Source organism: Tachysurus fulvidraco, chromosome 13 (assembly GCF_022655615.1).
Source record: "Tachysurus fulvidraco isolate hzauxx_2018 chromosome 13, HZAU_PFXX_2.0, whole genome shotgun sequence".
NCBI classification, from domain to species: domain Eukaryota; kingdom Metazoa; phylum Chordata; class Actinopteri; order Siluriformes; family Bagridae; genus Tachysurus; species Tachysurus fulvidraco.
The window spans coordinates 24,126,713-24,144,839 of record NC_062530.1 but is presented as its reverse complement, the minus strand read 5'-3'; the positions used below and the strand labels follow the sequence as shown (position 1 = coordinate 24,144,839).

Sequence of the window (18,127 nt, the reverse complement as noted above, 5' to 3'; positions counted from 1 at the left end):
TGTAATTTTGCGCATGCGTACTGGCAAGTTTAGTGTTGCCTGCGTAGTGAGCGCTGAGCGCAGCGTTTGCGCGCATGCGTACGGTAGACCAACTGGCATGTAGAGTGTTGACGCCTGCGTAGTGAGCGCCGAGCGCAGCGTTTTCGCGCATGCGCAGTGCGCGGAGCCCATTTCCTCTTCTGCAGGCCTGGCTGAGTGAGAGAGCAGCAGCAGCAGCAGCAGAAATCAGTTCCGTTTTATTTCTACAGCGTTTTGACTGGATGATAAACCGAATTAAGCTCCTTTTCCGCCCCCAAGACAAGTCCGTGAAGTAGAAGGCGTCTGTTTAGTGCCTGAGGAGAGACAGAAAGGGAAACAGCTCCAACACGGTGAGTTATTAGCGGTAATTAGCTTCGGATGCCGTGTCAGGGCGCTGTAGCTTCTGTCGCTTCTGTCGCCTTCACAAACACTGAGGTTTACACTTTAATAGCTTTAAACCTTTACACGATCGTCACAAACACTTCTTCTGTACGTGTCAAGCCACTTTATTCAGAAAGCTCAGTGGGGTCTTGTTTTAGCAGCTTGCTAGGCTAACTATAGATTATTACACATATTTTGTGTGTGTGAGTGTTGAGTGTGAGAAAATCTATTTCTGTACGGATAAACATGCACACAAGATCTATAGAAACATGTAAATACTTTGTGAGAAACGACTAATATGCATAGTGTTAATAAATACATGCATATTAATGAGTAATTTGCATACGTGTGCATGTATAATCGTGTGTGTGTGTGTGTGTGTGTGTGTGTGTGTGTGTGTTTAATGGACATGGCAGTGTTTCAGGTTTTCTTTGCATTCGAGCGTTAGATAAAGCTGATGGTTTACTGTGTGAAAGTGGTGCTGGGACTGTAACCAGAATCCCACCAGGGCAGTTTGACAGCTGAGGTGTGGCTGTGTGGAAGAGCAGCTCCACATTATGAGCTTGGGTGTGTGTGTGTGTGTGTGTGTGTGTGTGTGTGTGTGTGTGTGTGAGAGAGAGAGAGAGAGAGAGAGAGAGAGAGAGAGAGAAATCATGATCTTGCACTTGTTTGATCGAACGCATCCAAAGTCGTGTCTCCGAGTCGAAACCTTTGCTGTAACTCCACGTTGATTTCCATGCCAAACAGAAACACACTCCGACAGACAGGCCGTGCTGGAGATCCACCAGGAGGTGCAGGCTTTGGCTTGAGACAAGCCGCTGTGCAGTGAAGTGAACTGAAGCGAGCCGAGAGTTAGGATGGTCCAGGACAGAAACTGGGGTAATCCAACTGTTTGGCATTGGGCACGTTTGGAGGAATCCCACAAGCGAGACAGCAACCTGTGACGGATCCGTATGCCACGTCTGAGTCGTACAGGCTTCACGCCAAACCCACGTCCTCTACCTACAGTGTATTGAGAAGTTAGCGTTGGAACCGCTTTTTTATTTCTGCCCTAAAGAGAGTGATGCAGCGGAGCTTTAGTACTTTATTCTCTTTAAGTAGCTGATCCTGCGAGTCGAGTTCTGGGAAGCTTCCTTTAAGTAGCGTTTGACTTATCCGGACTTTGCCATGCTGATGTTGAATCATAGATATTGAGTCACATTAGGAATGGAAAAGATGTTAAAGTGCTGAGTGTGGTTGGAGCAGGACGTACATTAAAGGCAGGATTTTAGGAGGTGATTGAGGGTCTCCTCTACCTCCACCACCATGAGTCAGGGCATAATCTGGGTTTTAAATGATCCATCAGTAATGAAATGTGGGTAAGCGGTGCCTCCTGGGAAACTTTGGCAACCAGCAGCAACGTTTCCTGACACCAGAGTGGAACGATGTGAAGTGAAAATTCATCGTTAATTTTTATTTTATTTTTTTTTTACCAAAACCCTCTTTTATTTAAACTACAATGGAAGCTGTATATAGAAAATCCTACTAATACTAGATTCTTCTCATTTGCATAGAGACTGGAGGGGGTGTGGCTGGGTTGGTTTGTAGGTCTTTAGTGAAAAATCTAATCATAATAATAGATGTCCAAATCAGTCATAAACGAGACTGAAATCCCGGAGGTGATAATTACGTTACCTGATCTGGACATCTAAACCTCTACACTGTAAACTTTCTATAAACTTCACAAAATGAAGGATTTAAACGTTTGTCCATTTTAACACAAAGTCTCACCAGGTGACATGACGCTAAATATTTACAAGCAACGTAGCAGAGAAATATCTGACCCGTACGATGCGTGGGTTGTATCCATGGCAACCACGGTTACCACTTTAGTTGGCTAGTTGTGATCATCTGTCCGTCATTTCAGACTTTAAATAAAGTGTTAGTCTGGTTTTTAGTGTAACTGTAACAAGAGGAAGAACGAGGTTTTTTATTTTTTATTTTTCCTCTTTTTGTTATTTCCTTCCTCTTTTTTCCATTTATGTACTTTGACCTTCACTCGTTTCTCGGGTCATTGGAAAAATTGAAAAGTCCGTTGAGATTTTCTGAAAAGTTTACATTTTCAACTGCTTTCCTTCTTTCCTTTTTTCCTTCTCGTTTGCTTTCTTGCTTTCTTTCATTTTTGTTTCTAGCTTTCTTGTTTTTTTTAAATGTCCCATATTCCTCGCACGTGTCCGTGACATCACTTGTAAAATGTGCACAAGGGACAGAAGGTGAAGAGGAATAAAACAAGTGTGATGCAGCGGTGCTGTTGATTCTGTTGTTCTTCTTTTCCTGGGTGTCGTCGTATAAGATAACGGTGAAGCCCGAGCGCCACGTCATGCTTTCTCTTTTACTCGCTTTATGGCATCACTTCCATACGTGAGAACTTCGCCGGTATCGAGTGTGTGAAAATTCCCCTTTTTTGTGTAGATTTAAAAAGAAAATAAACAGATATCGGATATGGACTCTTCCTCCTCTTCCTTAGATGTCAAGCTTGCAGGAAAACCTCTAGCTCGTTATTTATTTATTTAAACATGAAAGAGATATTTTTGGTGTCTCTGATATGTTTATGGAAGTGTAACGTGACACTTTGTGGGATGACGCTGATCATAGAACTGTCTAAAAGAAAGACACACTGTAATATTGTAGGCAGAGTGGACACCATCATCGATCTCCTGACTCCTGAATAAAGTAAAAAGGAAAGGTTTCTGTTGTGGTGGTGGTGATGATGATGACGAGGAGGATAAACCGTCACGATTGACCTCAGATCAGTTCAGCGAGCACTGAGACACATGACGTGACAACGCACCTGTCACCTCACTCAGCTGCAGGAGGAGCTGAAAGCCGTACAGGAGTCTTATCCCGGCTGAAGGTTAACGTGTCAGATCTGCCGTTTAGCATTTCCTGTCCTGCTGAGCGTGAAGTGGTGGAACTGATCCGAGATCATTCTCTGCTTCTGTTAATCCAACCACAGCGTCCACGGCAGCCCTGATCCGAACTTTCTTTCTCTTTACTCGGCTGCAACTGATGAACTTTACACTCAGCCTAAAAAGTGATCATTTGGAACATAGACGCATGACGTTACACCGATGGGGGTGTTGATCAGGTTAATTAGTAGCATGGTTATTTTTACCTCTCTCAGGGTTAATCAGTGCTGACGCTCGTCGCTCAGAGGAGACAGCTAACGGACCGGGTTTGTAGAAGATGGCTAACAGAGCTTTGTGGAATTAAGAGGAGATCCTGAGCTTTTTAGGCAGAAGTCTTCAAACTCCAGCTCAGTGCATCATGTCCTCATGCTCTGACGAGAGATCTTCTATATCTTTAGCTCTAAGTTCTTTTCTCTCTCTTTCGGTAAGAGTTTTATCCTCCCTCTGTCGCTCAGGAGCACCGAGCGTGGTGTGAGAATCAATGCATTTTGTTCAGGAAGATCAACACACCTACTGTGGTGTACTGGCAATGCGTGTAAAGAACTGAAGAACCTGACACTTACCTGAGCAAAAAAGAGAGATTAGATGTGAGTGGGAGGGCAGGATGAGGGATAGAGATAGAGAGAAGAGAGAGAGAACCGAGAGAGAGGGCAAAAAGAGATGAGAGACGCGAGAGGAGGGGAGAGAGAGAGAGGGAGAGAAAGGTATGGAGGGCAGATGGAGGGATGAGGGAGAGACTGCTGCAAGAGAGGGACAAAAGGGAGATGAAGGAAAGCGAGGGTCTTTTAATGTGACCCGGGGTGTTTTCTGGTGCTCCAGTGGCAGGATCCCAGGTTTCTGACGTCCACCTTCACTGATGATCTGCGCAGGAGAGCAAACGCTTCATCACTCGGCTTTACGGACATCAAGTGAATGCCAGGACGGACGAGACGTTGGACAGGGGGGCGGGTCTTCACTGGCTGTCGGTTAATATCTGAGTGTCTGCACCACAGAGTCCATATAGACACGACTGTGTGGATCATCTCTTTTTGCTAGTTTGATGTCGAGGGAACAGACGAGTGCTCAGTGCTGTATGTTTGAGGCGCTGACGTCATACACACTCTTGTTAGCTCAGCGTACTCGTGTGAGCGTTATTTTCCAAAAATACCTCTGCACTGGGATGCAAGTGTGAAACTGTGAACGTGATCTCAACTGAGTCAGGACTTCATTTCAGCCGGTGACGCATTCGCCTCCGAAGCTTTCGGCCTGTTCTGGTTAACGAGTCGCCGCTCGCATCCGCTCTTATTCAGCAGCGTGCGATTGTTGCATTTTAGGCAAAGGAATTCTGTGTCCCAAATGAATCCCGATGTTAGCTGAGAGCCAGTCCGTCTTTTCGTGTGTGTGTGTGTGTGTGTGTGTGTGTGTGTGTGTGCAGCTGCTTTGTGCTTTTGTGTGCACGTTTCCAGCAGAATGGCGTCTTTGTGAGTCGACATCGGAAGGCAGGAATTCAGCGTGCTGCCTCCATCTGGTCAGACATGCTGCCACTTGAGGGTTTTATTCAGCTATCAGACAAGAACATGGGCGCGCGCACACACACACACACACACACACATACAGACTCACTCTTACTTAGGGAGATCAGATGTTACAGCATGGACTAATCCACCAGATAAAGAGCAAACAGAGGATCAGGAAAACGGCTGTAATTATCACGGGTGTAAGCGTGTAAATGAAAACGTCAAACGTGTCTCACACTACACACGGCTTTGTGGTCAGGGAGGCTTTATTTCTGTATGTGTGTGATTTCCTGTGTTTCACTTTCACATGTGATAAGAATAATGATAAGAATAGCTCTGGACATTGCAATGCAAGCCTGGAAGGATTGATGCAGAACTGCGTGCGTTCGTGTGCGTGCGTTCGTGTGGGTGTGCGTTCGTGTGCGTAAGAATGTCCACTACATGCTACAACCTCAGGCAGAAAAAGACGCTAAAAAAATAAAATCAACAAACGCTTTTACATTTTTTTTTTTGGAGATTTTTTTAGTGGTCATCCTTTTAGCTGAGTTTTAAGTGACCCAGAGCACGTGTAGGAGGATAGATCTGTTTAACGCTAAATTCCTTAACTTGATCTCACAATTTCAAGATTTAAAGTAAAACAAATCAGGCGAAGGTAATAAATAAATCAGTTATTGTAAATGATGTACAAGTTATAAATAAGAGATGGAAGCATATAGATATAAATAAGTTATTATATATAAATAAGTTATAAAGAAGCACACCGAGGTACTGAACCAGAGTCCACCTGTACTGCAATCGTTCTGGAAGTAAACGAAGCTTTTATCTGATGATGATGATGATGACGACGAAACACATGTAACACACGTGTGTCAGGGGTAAAGAAATTGAAAGGATTTGTCCCTCATGAGTCTGAGACGGTGAAAGATCAACACAAACGCATCAGGGTTCGATAGAATAACACAAACATGAGCCTTCGCGCGCTGATTAGGACCGCTCGGTGTTTTCCTCTTTACAAACCTGACCTCCGATACAGAGTGCTGATGTGTTCATACAAAAGTGCTTCTGGTCAGGAATTACTAGACTCACCGTAGATCCCAGGCACGAAGCCAGGAATCTCACCTTGTGTATCTTTAAATCTAGACCCAGGTCTTTAACGTCCTCCAGACAGATCATCACAGATCACTGATCACGTCTCGGGGTGTTTCTCCTTTTCTTTTTAGTCTAGTCTGTCTTTCAGAAGCAGCCTTTCTGCCTCGTCTACATTCCTGAGCCTGTCTAGCAGGCTGGTTCGAGTATTTGGTCATGTCTTTATTCGCTTTTTACTGTGTGTCGAAGTGCATCATGTAGGCAGCGTGAATAAAGAATTCTCTTACACCCAATCACAGATAAGGAGCTTTTCTGATAAACCTCTCGTCCTTCAGACAGAAGTGAGATCTCGGCCGTTATCTACTCATCTGTGAGTGAGTATGTGAGACCATGAGGCTTATATATGGAGGCTCGCTACCAAATATAAGGTCGCGCTAGAGTTTCCAATGAAGCCGTAGGAGGACAGAACCTCCATCACATAAGTGCACTTTTATTTATAGCATCCTCTCCGTTATTAAAAGTCTTTGACAGAAAAAGAAGTCAGAGGTGAAAGACAACATGCTGTGAGTTAATGGTTTCCATCGTTGTATCTGAGACGCTATGATACGAATCACATGTTTTAGACAAACACAGATAGGGAGGGTCGGCGCTTTATTTTTTATTTATTGAATTAATTTTTTTATTTATTTCTTTATTTTATTTATTTGTATACTTTTTTTGCTCCTCAAAATTTCAGAGTTCAGCATCATTTATCAAAATTATTTATTTTTTTTGTTTTATTTATTTTTTTTCTCTTTGTCTTTTCCTCGTTACATGTTTTTGACTTCGATAACATTTGGTGGTAATTAAGGTAACATGGGTTCACTGTATTTGTCTGGAATTTCACAGGAATTTTGTCCGTTTGCAAAAAATAGGGGGGTGTTTTATTTTCCCCAGAAGAAACATTTTGGTAAAAGTTTTAACCAAAATGATTAAAGGATTAATAAATCTCCTGGGGTCATCGGGTCAGGTCTGATTGCTGAGTTTTATTTCTTGTGACCAAGCCAGAGCGCTGCCTCAGTGATGAAAGTGAGGAAATAAAGATGATAGAGTGCAGTGTTTTTTCCTCTATCGTGTGTGTGTGTGTGTGTGTGTGTGTGTGTATTAGTTACTTTAAGCTGGTCACGTGCATCCTCATGTTGCTTCTGTGTGTGTAACCTGAGCGATGTTCATATCATCACATCATGTCTTTATTTCATTATTAACCACCGAGTTTCTCATGAGCACCGCTAATCTATTCAACCCCCCCCCCTCTCCTTTGTGCTCTTTTCCTTCCTTTCTTGTTAGAATCTTGATTTCTGAGCTGAACCGCAGTTGCTGAGAATAAGAGCAGAGGTGCAGATTGCTTTTGCAGCAAGTTTGCAGAAATCCACACTGATGCACAAATTACAGTACCGACTATTCTCTCTCTCTCTCTGTTTGTCTCTTTCTCTCTCTGTCTGTCTGTCCGTGTCTCTCTCCCTCCTTCTGCCCATCTCTCTCTATCCGTCAATCTCTCTACCTGTCCCCCTTTCTTTGTTCCTCTCTCTCTCTCTCTCTCTCTCTCTCTCTCTCTCTCTCTCTCTCTCTCTGTTTGTCTCTGTCTGTCCATGTTTCCCTCCTTCTGTCCATCTCTCTCTATCCGTCAATCTCTCTGCCTGTCCCCCTTTCTTTGTTTGTCTCTCTCTCTCTCTCTCTCTCCCTCTCTCCCTCCTCTTATTGGCCATGACTGTATTATAGGACAATGTTGCCAGAGCTATTATTACAGCTATAGACTATTTTACATTCCTTTAATCATTAAATCACATTTTTTAAGAAAAATGAAAGGAAAATAAATTTTATTTTATTATTTTTTTAAATCAAAAGAAAATGCACACATACATTTGTGTGTGTGTGTGTATATATATATACATATATACACCGTGAACACACACCCGGAGCTATGTATGTGTGTGTGTGTGTGTGTATACATACATATATGTATGTATGTATGTATGTATACACACACACACACACACACACACACACATACATACATATACATATATACTGCTCCGGGTGTGTGTGTTCACGGTGTGTGTGTTCACGGTGTGTGTGTTCACTGCTGTGTGTGTTCACTGCTGTGTGTGTTCACTGCTGTGTGTGTTCACTGCTGTGTGTGTTCACTGCTGTGTGTGTTCACTGCTGTGTGTGTTCACTGCTGTGTGTGTGCACTGCTGTGTGTGTGCACTGCTGTGTGTGTTCACTGCTGTGTGTGTTCACTGCTGTGTGTGTGCACTTTGGATGGGTTAAATGCAGAGAACGAATTCTGAGTATGGGTCACCGTACCTAGCCGTATGTCACTTCACTGTATTGAAGTATTTTGGTACATAAACAAAATATCACCTGGAGTAAAGGGATCAGTGGAACAGGAGTGTTAAAGGTGGATGAAGGGACAGTTTCAGTAAAACTTTATTGTATAGTGATGAAGACTGTATGGTGATGATGATTGTACGGTGTCCCCACGGCCAGACACCGATCACTTTTCGATAGGAGATTTCTTTCTTCAGTTTACTTTAACAAGGTATTGTGCAGATTTATTGTCTGATTTAACTCTATTGAGGTACAATAATTTCTCCTTGTTTGATTTTGTTTTTCATCTTGTGTTGTTTCTGCTGTTTGTTTTAATTTGGTCTGTCTGAGCTCGATGGATGGGTTTAACTGGTGTTTCTCTACTAAACTGTAAAGGTGTCCTGCTCTGTGTTTAAGGCACAGTGTAGTGTTGTGGTGTATCGAGTCTGACACAGAATCTCTTCTGAAGATCAGTCTGTAGAGGAAACCTGCACAGCTCCAGATTTAGGACATTTCTCTGGATTCCCATGATACTTTTTCAGAACTCACAGAGACACAGAGAGTGTGTCTGTCTGTGTCTCTCTGTCCGTCTCTCTCTCTCTGTTCGTCTCTCTCCCACTCTCTCTCTTTGTTTCTCTTTGTCTGTCTTCTCTCTCTCTCTCCCTCTCTCTCTCTCTCTCTCTCTCTCTCTCTCTCTGTTTCTCTCTCTCGCTCGCTCGCTCTCTCTCTTTCTGTTCCTCTCTCTCTCTGTTCCTCTCTCTCTCTGTTCCTCTCTCTCTCTGTTCCTCTCTCTCTCTCTCTCTCTCTCTCTCTCTCTCTCTCTCTTTTTCACACACACACGCGTTTGTTTGAACTCCACGTCTATATTTGGTTCCCTCGGGCTCGGCTCTAAGAGAGAACTGGGATTCTTCTCGACCGCGCCCATGTAGATTTGCATAATCATTAAGGTCACATTTGCATATTTTCAGCACAGCTCCGTGTCACATGCTGTAAACCGCACAATGCAAACTGTGTGCATGAGGCTAACTGCTCACTGAGCCTGCACCTGACACACTTACGGAGTTCAGAGGAGCATGCAGGTCTAGATGGCATGGCTAACAAATGCCCCTGAAGTGGTTTCAAATGTGATGGCTGATCAATAAGCCTAATTAGATTAGGCTGATTGATAAAAGTAGTATTAATAATTCTTACTGACAAGCTAGCATGCTTTATATATGTATGTGTTTAGTACAGCGATTCTCTGTCTGTCTCTGTCTATCAGAGATATCTCTGTCTATCTATCTCTCTGTCTTGCTGTTTCTCTCTCTGTCTCTCTCTCTGTCTATCTGTCGGTCTCTCTGTCTCCTCTCTCTCTCTCTCTCTCTCTGTCTATCTGTCGGTCTCTGTCTCTCTCTCTTTCTGTCTGTCTGTCTGTATAGCTGTGTTCTCTTACTAGAAATGATGTCATATTTTCTGAAGCATATCATCTTTAAAAAACAAAAACAGTGGACGATCGAATCTCTGACAACTTTGATTAAAGTTATAAGAAGCCTGTTTTGTGGCTGTAACTCAAAGGATTGCTTATGTTATTGATTTTGAGCTTTGAGCTTGTTCATATGGCTTGTTTGTGTTTAGCGTTGAATTATTAAACACGTGCCTGTGATTACTAACAACAGCAGAGGTGTGTATTAATACGTCTGCAGGTTAATGACCAGTCATGAAGTCTTTCCTGATTCTGAGCTTCCTGTTAGAACAAAGTGTTCAGAATAATCGTCATTAAGAACGAATTAAATGCCAAGGAGGAAGTTTGAGGGTTTTCACTTGGTGCCATCATACGGTTATCTGTGCCATTCCAGTTATTGATTGGTTTTAAACACACACACAATTTGAGGTCTCTGCTCTATTTTTGGCTTCTGTTTGCAGCAGGCCACAATTAGAACACTTCCTGTTTCTGCATGTGTATCAGGAGAACGTATACATACACACACACACACACACACACACTAGCTCAGCTGTTTTTTTCTTTTTTTCTCATTTTTTTCCCCCCATGTTGCTTCACTCATCCTATAGCTGAGCATTCTGGACTTTACCAAATCCCCCCAAGTGACCCTTTATCCTCTTGTTTTATTTATTTTTTCTCTGTGGTCTCCTTGGTTACAGGTAAGATGTAGGTGGAGCGTAGTGTGTTAAGTGCCATATCTACCCCGATCATACTCAAACCCACTGAACGATATGGGCGATGGAAACTGTGTGTCAGCATTCACGGCCATTCTGACTTTCACTTCCTGTTCGTGGCAGGAAGCCAGAGAGGGACTTGTGTTCCCATGATGCAGCGTAGCATCGGGGCCTAAACACACCACAACTTTGTGCTGATGATTAATATCGTATTATATTCGATATCCGGGCAACACTGTGAGTACAGCGGAGCGATTAATAATGTTATCTATGTTTAATTGTGTCACGAGATATTTTGCAAAATCTGAAAAGTTTTTTTTTGGGGACGAGAAGTTCAAGCTTTTAAGTTGTGAACTGTTCAGATTATTACAAAATATCTCACATTTTCAGTGCTGAATGTTTACGTCGTTGTATTTGTTGTGTATTGTACAGTTTATGAGCAATATCATCTGTTCATGTTCTGAGTATGAACGGATCCAGTGTCCTCTGATGTATAACGTTTTCACCAATAACTGTTATAATCAGTAAGGACCTAGTTATGATCGTTGCTGAGATTCACTTCTGTTACTGGGTTTTAAAGCATCGCTCCGAATCCAACTGGTTCTGGTCCCCTTAGCTCAACTCGTTACACCCAGTCGAAGTTTCTGCTCACATTTAACCATCATTTGAACTTTCAGAGCTCAAAAACAGAAGAAAAACCAGTAATCCCAGTAATGTAGGCAGTAGGCGACTTCTCCTAATCACTGTGATGTCATTAGAAACTTAGTTCTTCAATAAAAGCTGTAAAGAAAGAGAGCGTTTTGAGTCTGAATTGTTTCATGCTCTCTGATGGTTCAGAATTTGATGTATGCAAGAAAATAATATTTAGTGGTTAATATTAAGAGTAGTTACAATTATATAAATAAATATCACATAAAACACTGAAAATGCTGCATTAAAGAAATAACGTTATACGGGTTTTGACTTTTTTTATTTTAATAAAAAAATCTGAAATAAAAAAAAACACTAATTAAAAAGATGAGGAAATAAATTAGCAGCTTCACTTTCTTCTTCTTCTTCTTCTTATTATTATTATTATTATTATTATTTTAAAAGACAAGGTGTAATAGGACGATATTTCAGACAAGAGTGTTATAAGGACATGACCGTAACGATATCATATCATTCATAGTGAAGTTTCCTGGAATCCTGGATAAAGAAAGATTATTTATAGAGCTTCAGTGTTAAAATTGTATCTCGCACTCCTCGTATTATAGCACTGAAAGACACACAGTCAGGGTTTTGTAAGCGTTTGATGAGGACGAAGGCCGTTCAGGTGTGTGGGCTCTCGGCTGAGGCGCTGCAGCGGAGTGTAACAGACACGTGCAGTTAATTAACTTCTGTTTCAGCTCACATTTAAAAACCAGCATGAAGTGAAACTTACATCAGGTTTATAAAAATGTATTGACAATGTCCATGTTTCCGTGTGTGTGTTCTCAGCTCTGATGCTACCTGTTACTCTGTGACACCTGCTTGTGGAGACTTCGACCCCCCCGACACACACAATGTCTGGGCTACAGGTACACACACACACACACACACACACACACACACACTCCTGATCAGTGATGCATGAGTCCTGCACACATCCTTCAGTAGTGAAAGAGGAATGTGCACCACGACTCATCCGGTTCATCTGTTGCATTTCAGTTTGCTGAAGCGGTTCAACACGTTTTCAGGAAATAAGATCATTTTTGGTTTCTATTATTTGAAATTCGGTTGCTCTTTACTTTTGTTTGACTTTTTTTCTTCGGTCATGCGTGTAGATGGTTCCTTTTACCCCAGACTCTTTACTCGTTTAGTTCTCGATCACAATGAAATTCTTTTTAAAGCGAGAGCAACGTGTGTGCAGTCGAAATTCACATCCTCGACATATACGTATGAAACATGACAGTTTTATGTTTATAACATGTTTATAAAGCATATATAGTTATATAGTTGCATACATTAGTACTGATTTTATAACACACATTTAACATTTTACTTATCCATAACACACACATTCAACATAATACATGTTTTTGACCTGCGTGTACATGAACATTGTGTTTCTAACACACATTTATAACATGCGTATAGATCATGAATAACGCACATCCAACGTCTTACTTAGTTATAATTTGTTATACATATCCTCTTTACAACACATTTATTTACTTAGCAATCCTTCTCATACAATATCTTATTTGTACTTATTTAGTGTTTATAACGCACATATAAAACATGTTACTTACAAATGATCCAACAGATTTTACACAGTAATAACTTTCACCTTCCTCATCATTCACATATTTATTGTTAATGTACCTACACAACATATCTCACATAACCTGCATGTACAATGTTTACCTCTCTGTTTCTCTCACACGCTCTCTCTCTTACACACACACTCTCTCTCTCTATTACACTCTCTCTCTCTCTATTACACTCTCTCTCTCTCTATTACACTCTCTCTCTCTATCACACTCTCTCTCTCTATCACACACTCTCGCTCTCTCTCTCTATTACACACACACGCTCTCTCTCTATTACACACACTCGCTCTCTCTCTCTATTACACATTCTCTCTCTCTCTCTATTACACACTTTCGCTCACTCTCTCTATTACACACTCTCGCTCACTCTCTCTATTACACACTCGCTCACTCTCTCTATTACACACTCTCTCTCTCTATTACACACTCTCTCTCTCTATCACACTCTCTCTCTCTATCACACACACTCTCTCTCTCTTACACACTCTCGCTCTCTCTCTCTCTTACACACTCTCGCGCTCTCTCTCTCTCTCTCTCTCTCTCTCTCTTACACATTCTCCCTCACTCTCTCTCTATCACACACACTCTATCTCTCTATCACACACTCTCGCTCTCTCTATCACATGCTCCCTCTCTATTACACACTCTGGCTCTCTCTATCACACACTCTCGCTCTCTCTATCACATGCTCTCTCTCTATCACACACTCTCGCTCTCGCTCTCTCTCTATCACACACACTCGCTCTCTCTCTCGATCACACACTCTTGCTCTCTCTCTCTCTCTATCACACACTCTCACTCTCTCTCTCTCTCTCGCTCTATTTGTATCGCGCTATATATATGAAATTTGTAGCACATTTGTATGTAACTTCTAACATTTATATACAATGTATAAGACACAGAATACTATAATCTTCATGCATGTACAATATATTATACAAATGTGTTTACAAGTACAAAATTCATGTACAGTGTTCTAACACATACGTTGTACTATATTCTTCATGAGAGTGAATGTGATGCACATGTGTAAGTCTGTCTCTTTTCCCTCCACCTCCTCTTCCTCCTGTTCAGACACCATGGCCGCCGGGTACGGAGTGTGTGGCTAAGTATAACTTTCAGGGCACCACAGAGCAGGATCTGCCCTTCTCTAAAGGAGACGTCCTCAGCATCATCGGAGTCACAAAGGTAGGAATCGGCAAGGGATCCTCGTTTACTGAAGAGGGAAGTACAGAAAGTGTTCGACTCTGTAATGTGTTCTTAAGTAGAGATTATAACACTAGGTGTAGATTGTCCTTCAGTCACAACACAAACATGTTGTAGCTTGTATTAATGTATGGGGTTTGCCTCATCATTTCATAGGCTGAACTGCTGTTTTTTAAGGATTCTCTTTATTATGATGTTTATTTGGAAAAGGGAGGTTTAATAATATTATTTCCTTTGTTTTCTACAGGACCCTAACTGGTACATGGCAAAGAGCACAGTGGGGAAGGAGGGAACAATTCCAGCCAACTACGTGCAGAAACGAGAAGGAGTGAAATCAGGAGGGAAACTGAGCCTGATGCCGTAAGAGCGCTCTCTCTGTCTCTCTGTGTGTCTCTCTGTCTCTTTCTCTCTGTGTCTCTCTCTCTCTCCCTCTCACTCTCTCTCTCTGTCTCCCCCTCACTCTCTCTCTCTCTGTCTCCCCCTCACTCTCTCTCTCTCTGTCTCCCCCTCACTCTCTCTCTCTCTGTCTCCCCCTCACTCTCTCTCTCTCTGTCTCCCCCTCACTCTCTCTCTCTCTGTCTCCCCCTCACTCTCTCTCTCTCTGTCTCCCCCTCACTCTCTCTCTCTCTGTCTCCCCCTCACTCTCTCTCTCTCTGTCTCCCCCTCTAACTCTGTCTCTCTCTCCCTCTCTCTCTCTCTCTCTCTCTCTCTCTCAGTTAAATTAAATCTACTGAGCTTTATTAGCATGACTGTAGTGCTTACAGTGTTGCTAAAGCAGGTAACAATAGTAATGACGTAAAGATTAATAAACATTAAGAAACTAGAGAGCTCTGAACCCCAGGGCTGATGTCTCCTACTGTCTGGAAGTAATGTTGGCCTATTTCCGTATATTGGTTGCATTGGGTTAAGGATTGAGGTCACAGTGTGTACAGAGTCTGTCCTCTGTGTGTATCAGCTCGTGTTCAGTCAGTCTGTATTTACTCGGGGTCCTCAGCCTCAGGTCAGATAGGTTTCGAGTTTTGTTTGAGATTTGGTCAGTCTGTTTGTGTTCGTGACCCCACACCTCAATGCCATTTAGTGCAATGGGGTCAATTACTGATTTAAATGTTGATGAATCAGATTCTAATTGGAATTGTTGTTTGTTTGTTTTTTTGATAGCATAGAAAGCCAGTTTTGTTTTATCTCCAAGTTCATTTACAGCCATGCAGAAGTTTCCTGTGTTAGTGATTGTTAGGCCTAAATGTGTGTTTTTTGGGTTCTTTAATAGGATGGTTTCCGATTATGAATCGGTGGTGATTTCTCTGAGATCTGGCTCTTTTCAGAAATATGAGTTTTTGGTTTTTTTTGATGGTTGACTGTCTCTCTCTCTCTTTCACCCTCTGTTGCTCTCTTCCCCCCCACCCCCTACCTCTCTCTCTCTCTCTCTCTCTCTCTCTCTCTCTCTCTCTGTGCTGATAGTGTCTCTTACAATAGATCATCAGTACAGGTAATGATTTGTTGCACATGACTCTCATCAGTTCCAGCTTTTCACAGTGCTTTCGTTCATCTCCGTTTTCCAATTCATCGAGGTCATCTATTCAGGGAACTCCAGTTCTCATCATTAATGAGCTCATGAGTAGACAACATGCGCTGATCTATTTTATTCCCACTTTTCCCTTGATTCTCCCTCTCTCTCTCTCTGGCATGGGCCAGATTTGAATAAGCTTAAGCAATGGCTTGGCTGCGTCAAAAAGATGGGTGTATATATATATATATGTATTCAAACACTATGTTGACAGTATGAAGAGGAGGAGAGCGACAATAAGGCGTCACAGCTGGAATCACAGCTGTCCGATCTGCTGTCTCATGCCATCCACAGTGCCCTCATGAAGAAAAAGTCTTCGTCACTACTCCAGGGTTCCTTCATATTGATCTTTATATGATAGAAATCTTAGGATTTAGGAGCAGATATATTACACCTGTAGCAGCATAAGGGATTTTAATGCCTTTAAGCTAAAGTATCATATTCCTATTTCTAACATTCTAATGAAGCAGTTCGAGAACCTTCTAAAGTTCTCTGTGTTGTGTTGTACACATTACAGTACGTTTTCCTACGGTGATGTAATTCATGTTGTTATGTAAATACTTCTCTATCAGCGCGATGGCCGACAAATAAATCCAAAGTATGATGTGAAAATAATAGTGTTTGTGTGTGCGCGTGCATGTAGACACGTATCTAGTGGAAGTTTGTGTGTAACTGTGTTGTGTATTTGAGAGGCCACTGGCTCAGAGATGCATTTAAAGAATGCAGCCGCACTGATCTAATCAACTCGAGCCTGCAGTAAGCAGCTTCCCTCTGAGCATTTAGTGTCCGAGCAACTCCCACAGGACACGTGCACACACACACGTACACACACAGTAAATCTCAAGACCTTAATTACCTTACACTGAACAACACCGTAGCTGGAAGCACTTCATTCTGAAGGTCTAATCCGATGCTGCTGATCCTGTTTGTCTCCACGTGAAGCCTCACATTGCTTCATCTGTCACATCGACATCCTTCCGAGAATTCCGTCCTGTGACTTCCAGCTTCTCGCTGTTTATCTGAGCTGCTGAAACGTTTTTCACCCCAAGGCTTTCGAACAGTATTTACATACATTCTGTCGCTAAAGATGAACGAGTGATGTTAGCAGACTATCCGAGGTCCGTGGTGGTGTTTTTGTTGTAGATTAGTGGTGCGTTTTGCTGAGACCTGGCAACCCTGCTGAGTGAAGATTATACATCGTGCGCATACGGAGATCGATTGATGGAGTATTTCTGACAGAAGTCGACTCAACACTAGTATAGTGTCACGTTCAATACACGGACAGGAAATGAGCTTGTGACCGTTTGTAAAAGGTATAAAAATTGCCACCGATTGTGAAATCGTTTTAATCCGTCCACACTAATATTAACAGCATCCATGCAGAATGTTGTGGTGGTATGACGTCCATCTGTCCATTTCAGTGCCGTGTTTTTTGCTAGCACGTCAGCGAACTGTGCTAGCGATTTTCTGGATCTAAAATGTTGTCGTTATGGCAACGCTCTTCCCAGATTAACCCAGTAACTAAACGTGTGATTTGTGACACTCTGCTCACCCCCTCTGCAGTGTGAGAGTGCTCCGAGCTCAGCTGTGCTCCATTTTCAGCTTGATTAGAGGTGTGTGTGAAAGGGAGAGTGGTGGAGAAATGTGGTGTATGTCGTGTGTGGTGACACCGCTTTCACACTGTTACACACTATAATTACAGTGCAGTCAGATTCTTTTATTAAACTCTCTCTCTCTCTCTCTGTTGTTCTTTATTTCTGTCTCTCCCTTTCTCTCTACACATCTCTGTTTCTCTATCTGTCTGTCTCTCTAATATCTTCTTCCACTTTGGGCTTTTCCAGTTAGGGGTCACTACAGCGAATCATCTGTTTCCACCTAACTCTATCCTCAGCATCCTTTACTCTCGCACCGATTACCTTCATGTCCTCATTTAACACGTCCATATCTCTCCTCTTTGTCCTTCCTCTTGACCTCTTACCTGGCAGCTCCATCTCCAACATCCTTCTACCAATATAACCATCTCCCTCCTCTGTACATGTCCAAACCATCTCAATCGAGCTCAATCTCATCTCAAGCCGTCCCCCTGATGTGCTCGTTATTAATTCTGTCCATCCTCGTCACTCATAAAGAGAACCTCAACATCTAGGAGCTCTTCTCCCTCCTCTTCTTCCTCGACCAACATTAGTACAATAACCTCCGTCACCCTGAAGGACAACAGTGCCGTGGCGGTCGTGGTTACCCCAGGCTTTGACCAATCTGGTGTGAATTTCCCAGTGACGATTCGCATGTTTAAATTTGCCACGTTTTACACCGGATGCTCTTCCTGATGCAACCCTCTCTGTTTGTCCGGGCTTGGGATGGGCACAGGGATCCAGTATATAATAATCCACATATAATTACAACCCCTGTGGCTGGATTCTCTCTGAGCCATCTAGGGGTTGCAGACTATATATATATTTTTTCCTTTCTTACCTCTCACTCTGTTTCTCTCTCTCATGCTGTCTCTCTCTCTCACGCTGTCTCTCTCACGCTGTCTCTCTCACGCTGTCTCTCTCACGCTGTCTCTCTCGCGCTGTCTCTCTCTCTCTCGCACTGTCTCTCTCTCTCGCGCTGTCTCTCTCTCTCGCGCTG

General features: G+C 42.6%; 1 protein-coding gene across 4 annotated transcripts in view; it reads left to right on the top strand.

Annotated features, from left to right (window-relative positions):
- Positions 1-147: 147 nt before the first annotated feature.
- The window catches only part of LOC113652551 (tyrosine-protein kinase CSK), a 52,204-nt gene continuing 34,224 nt past the window's right edge, over positions 148-18,127 (top strand). For 2 of the 4 annotated variants that reach the window (XR_007144692.1, XM_027161665.2), the window contains exons 1-4: positions 149-368; positions 11,912-11,991; positions 13,801-13,914; positions 14,180-14,292. Coding sequence is in view for 3 of the 4 variants with exons in the window: in XM_027161665.2 (XP_027017466.1) it covers positions 11,977-11,991; positions 13,801-13,914; positions 14,180-14,292 (242 nt within the window). In the remaining variant the exon portion in view is untranslated. Of the gene's footprint in view, positions 369-7,255; positions 7,304-10,434; positions 10,670-11,911; positions 11,992-13,800; positions 13,915-14,179; positions 14,293-18,127 lie in introns of those variants that run through there. The other 2 variants (XM_047822393.1, XM_047822394.1) reach the window with 2 other exon arrangements.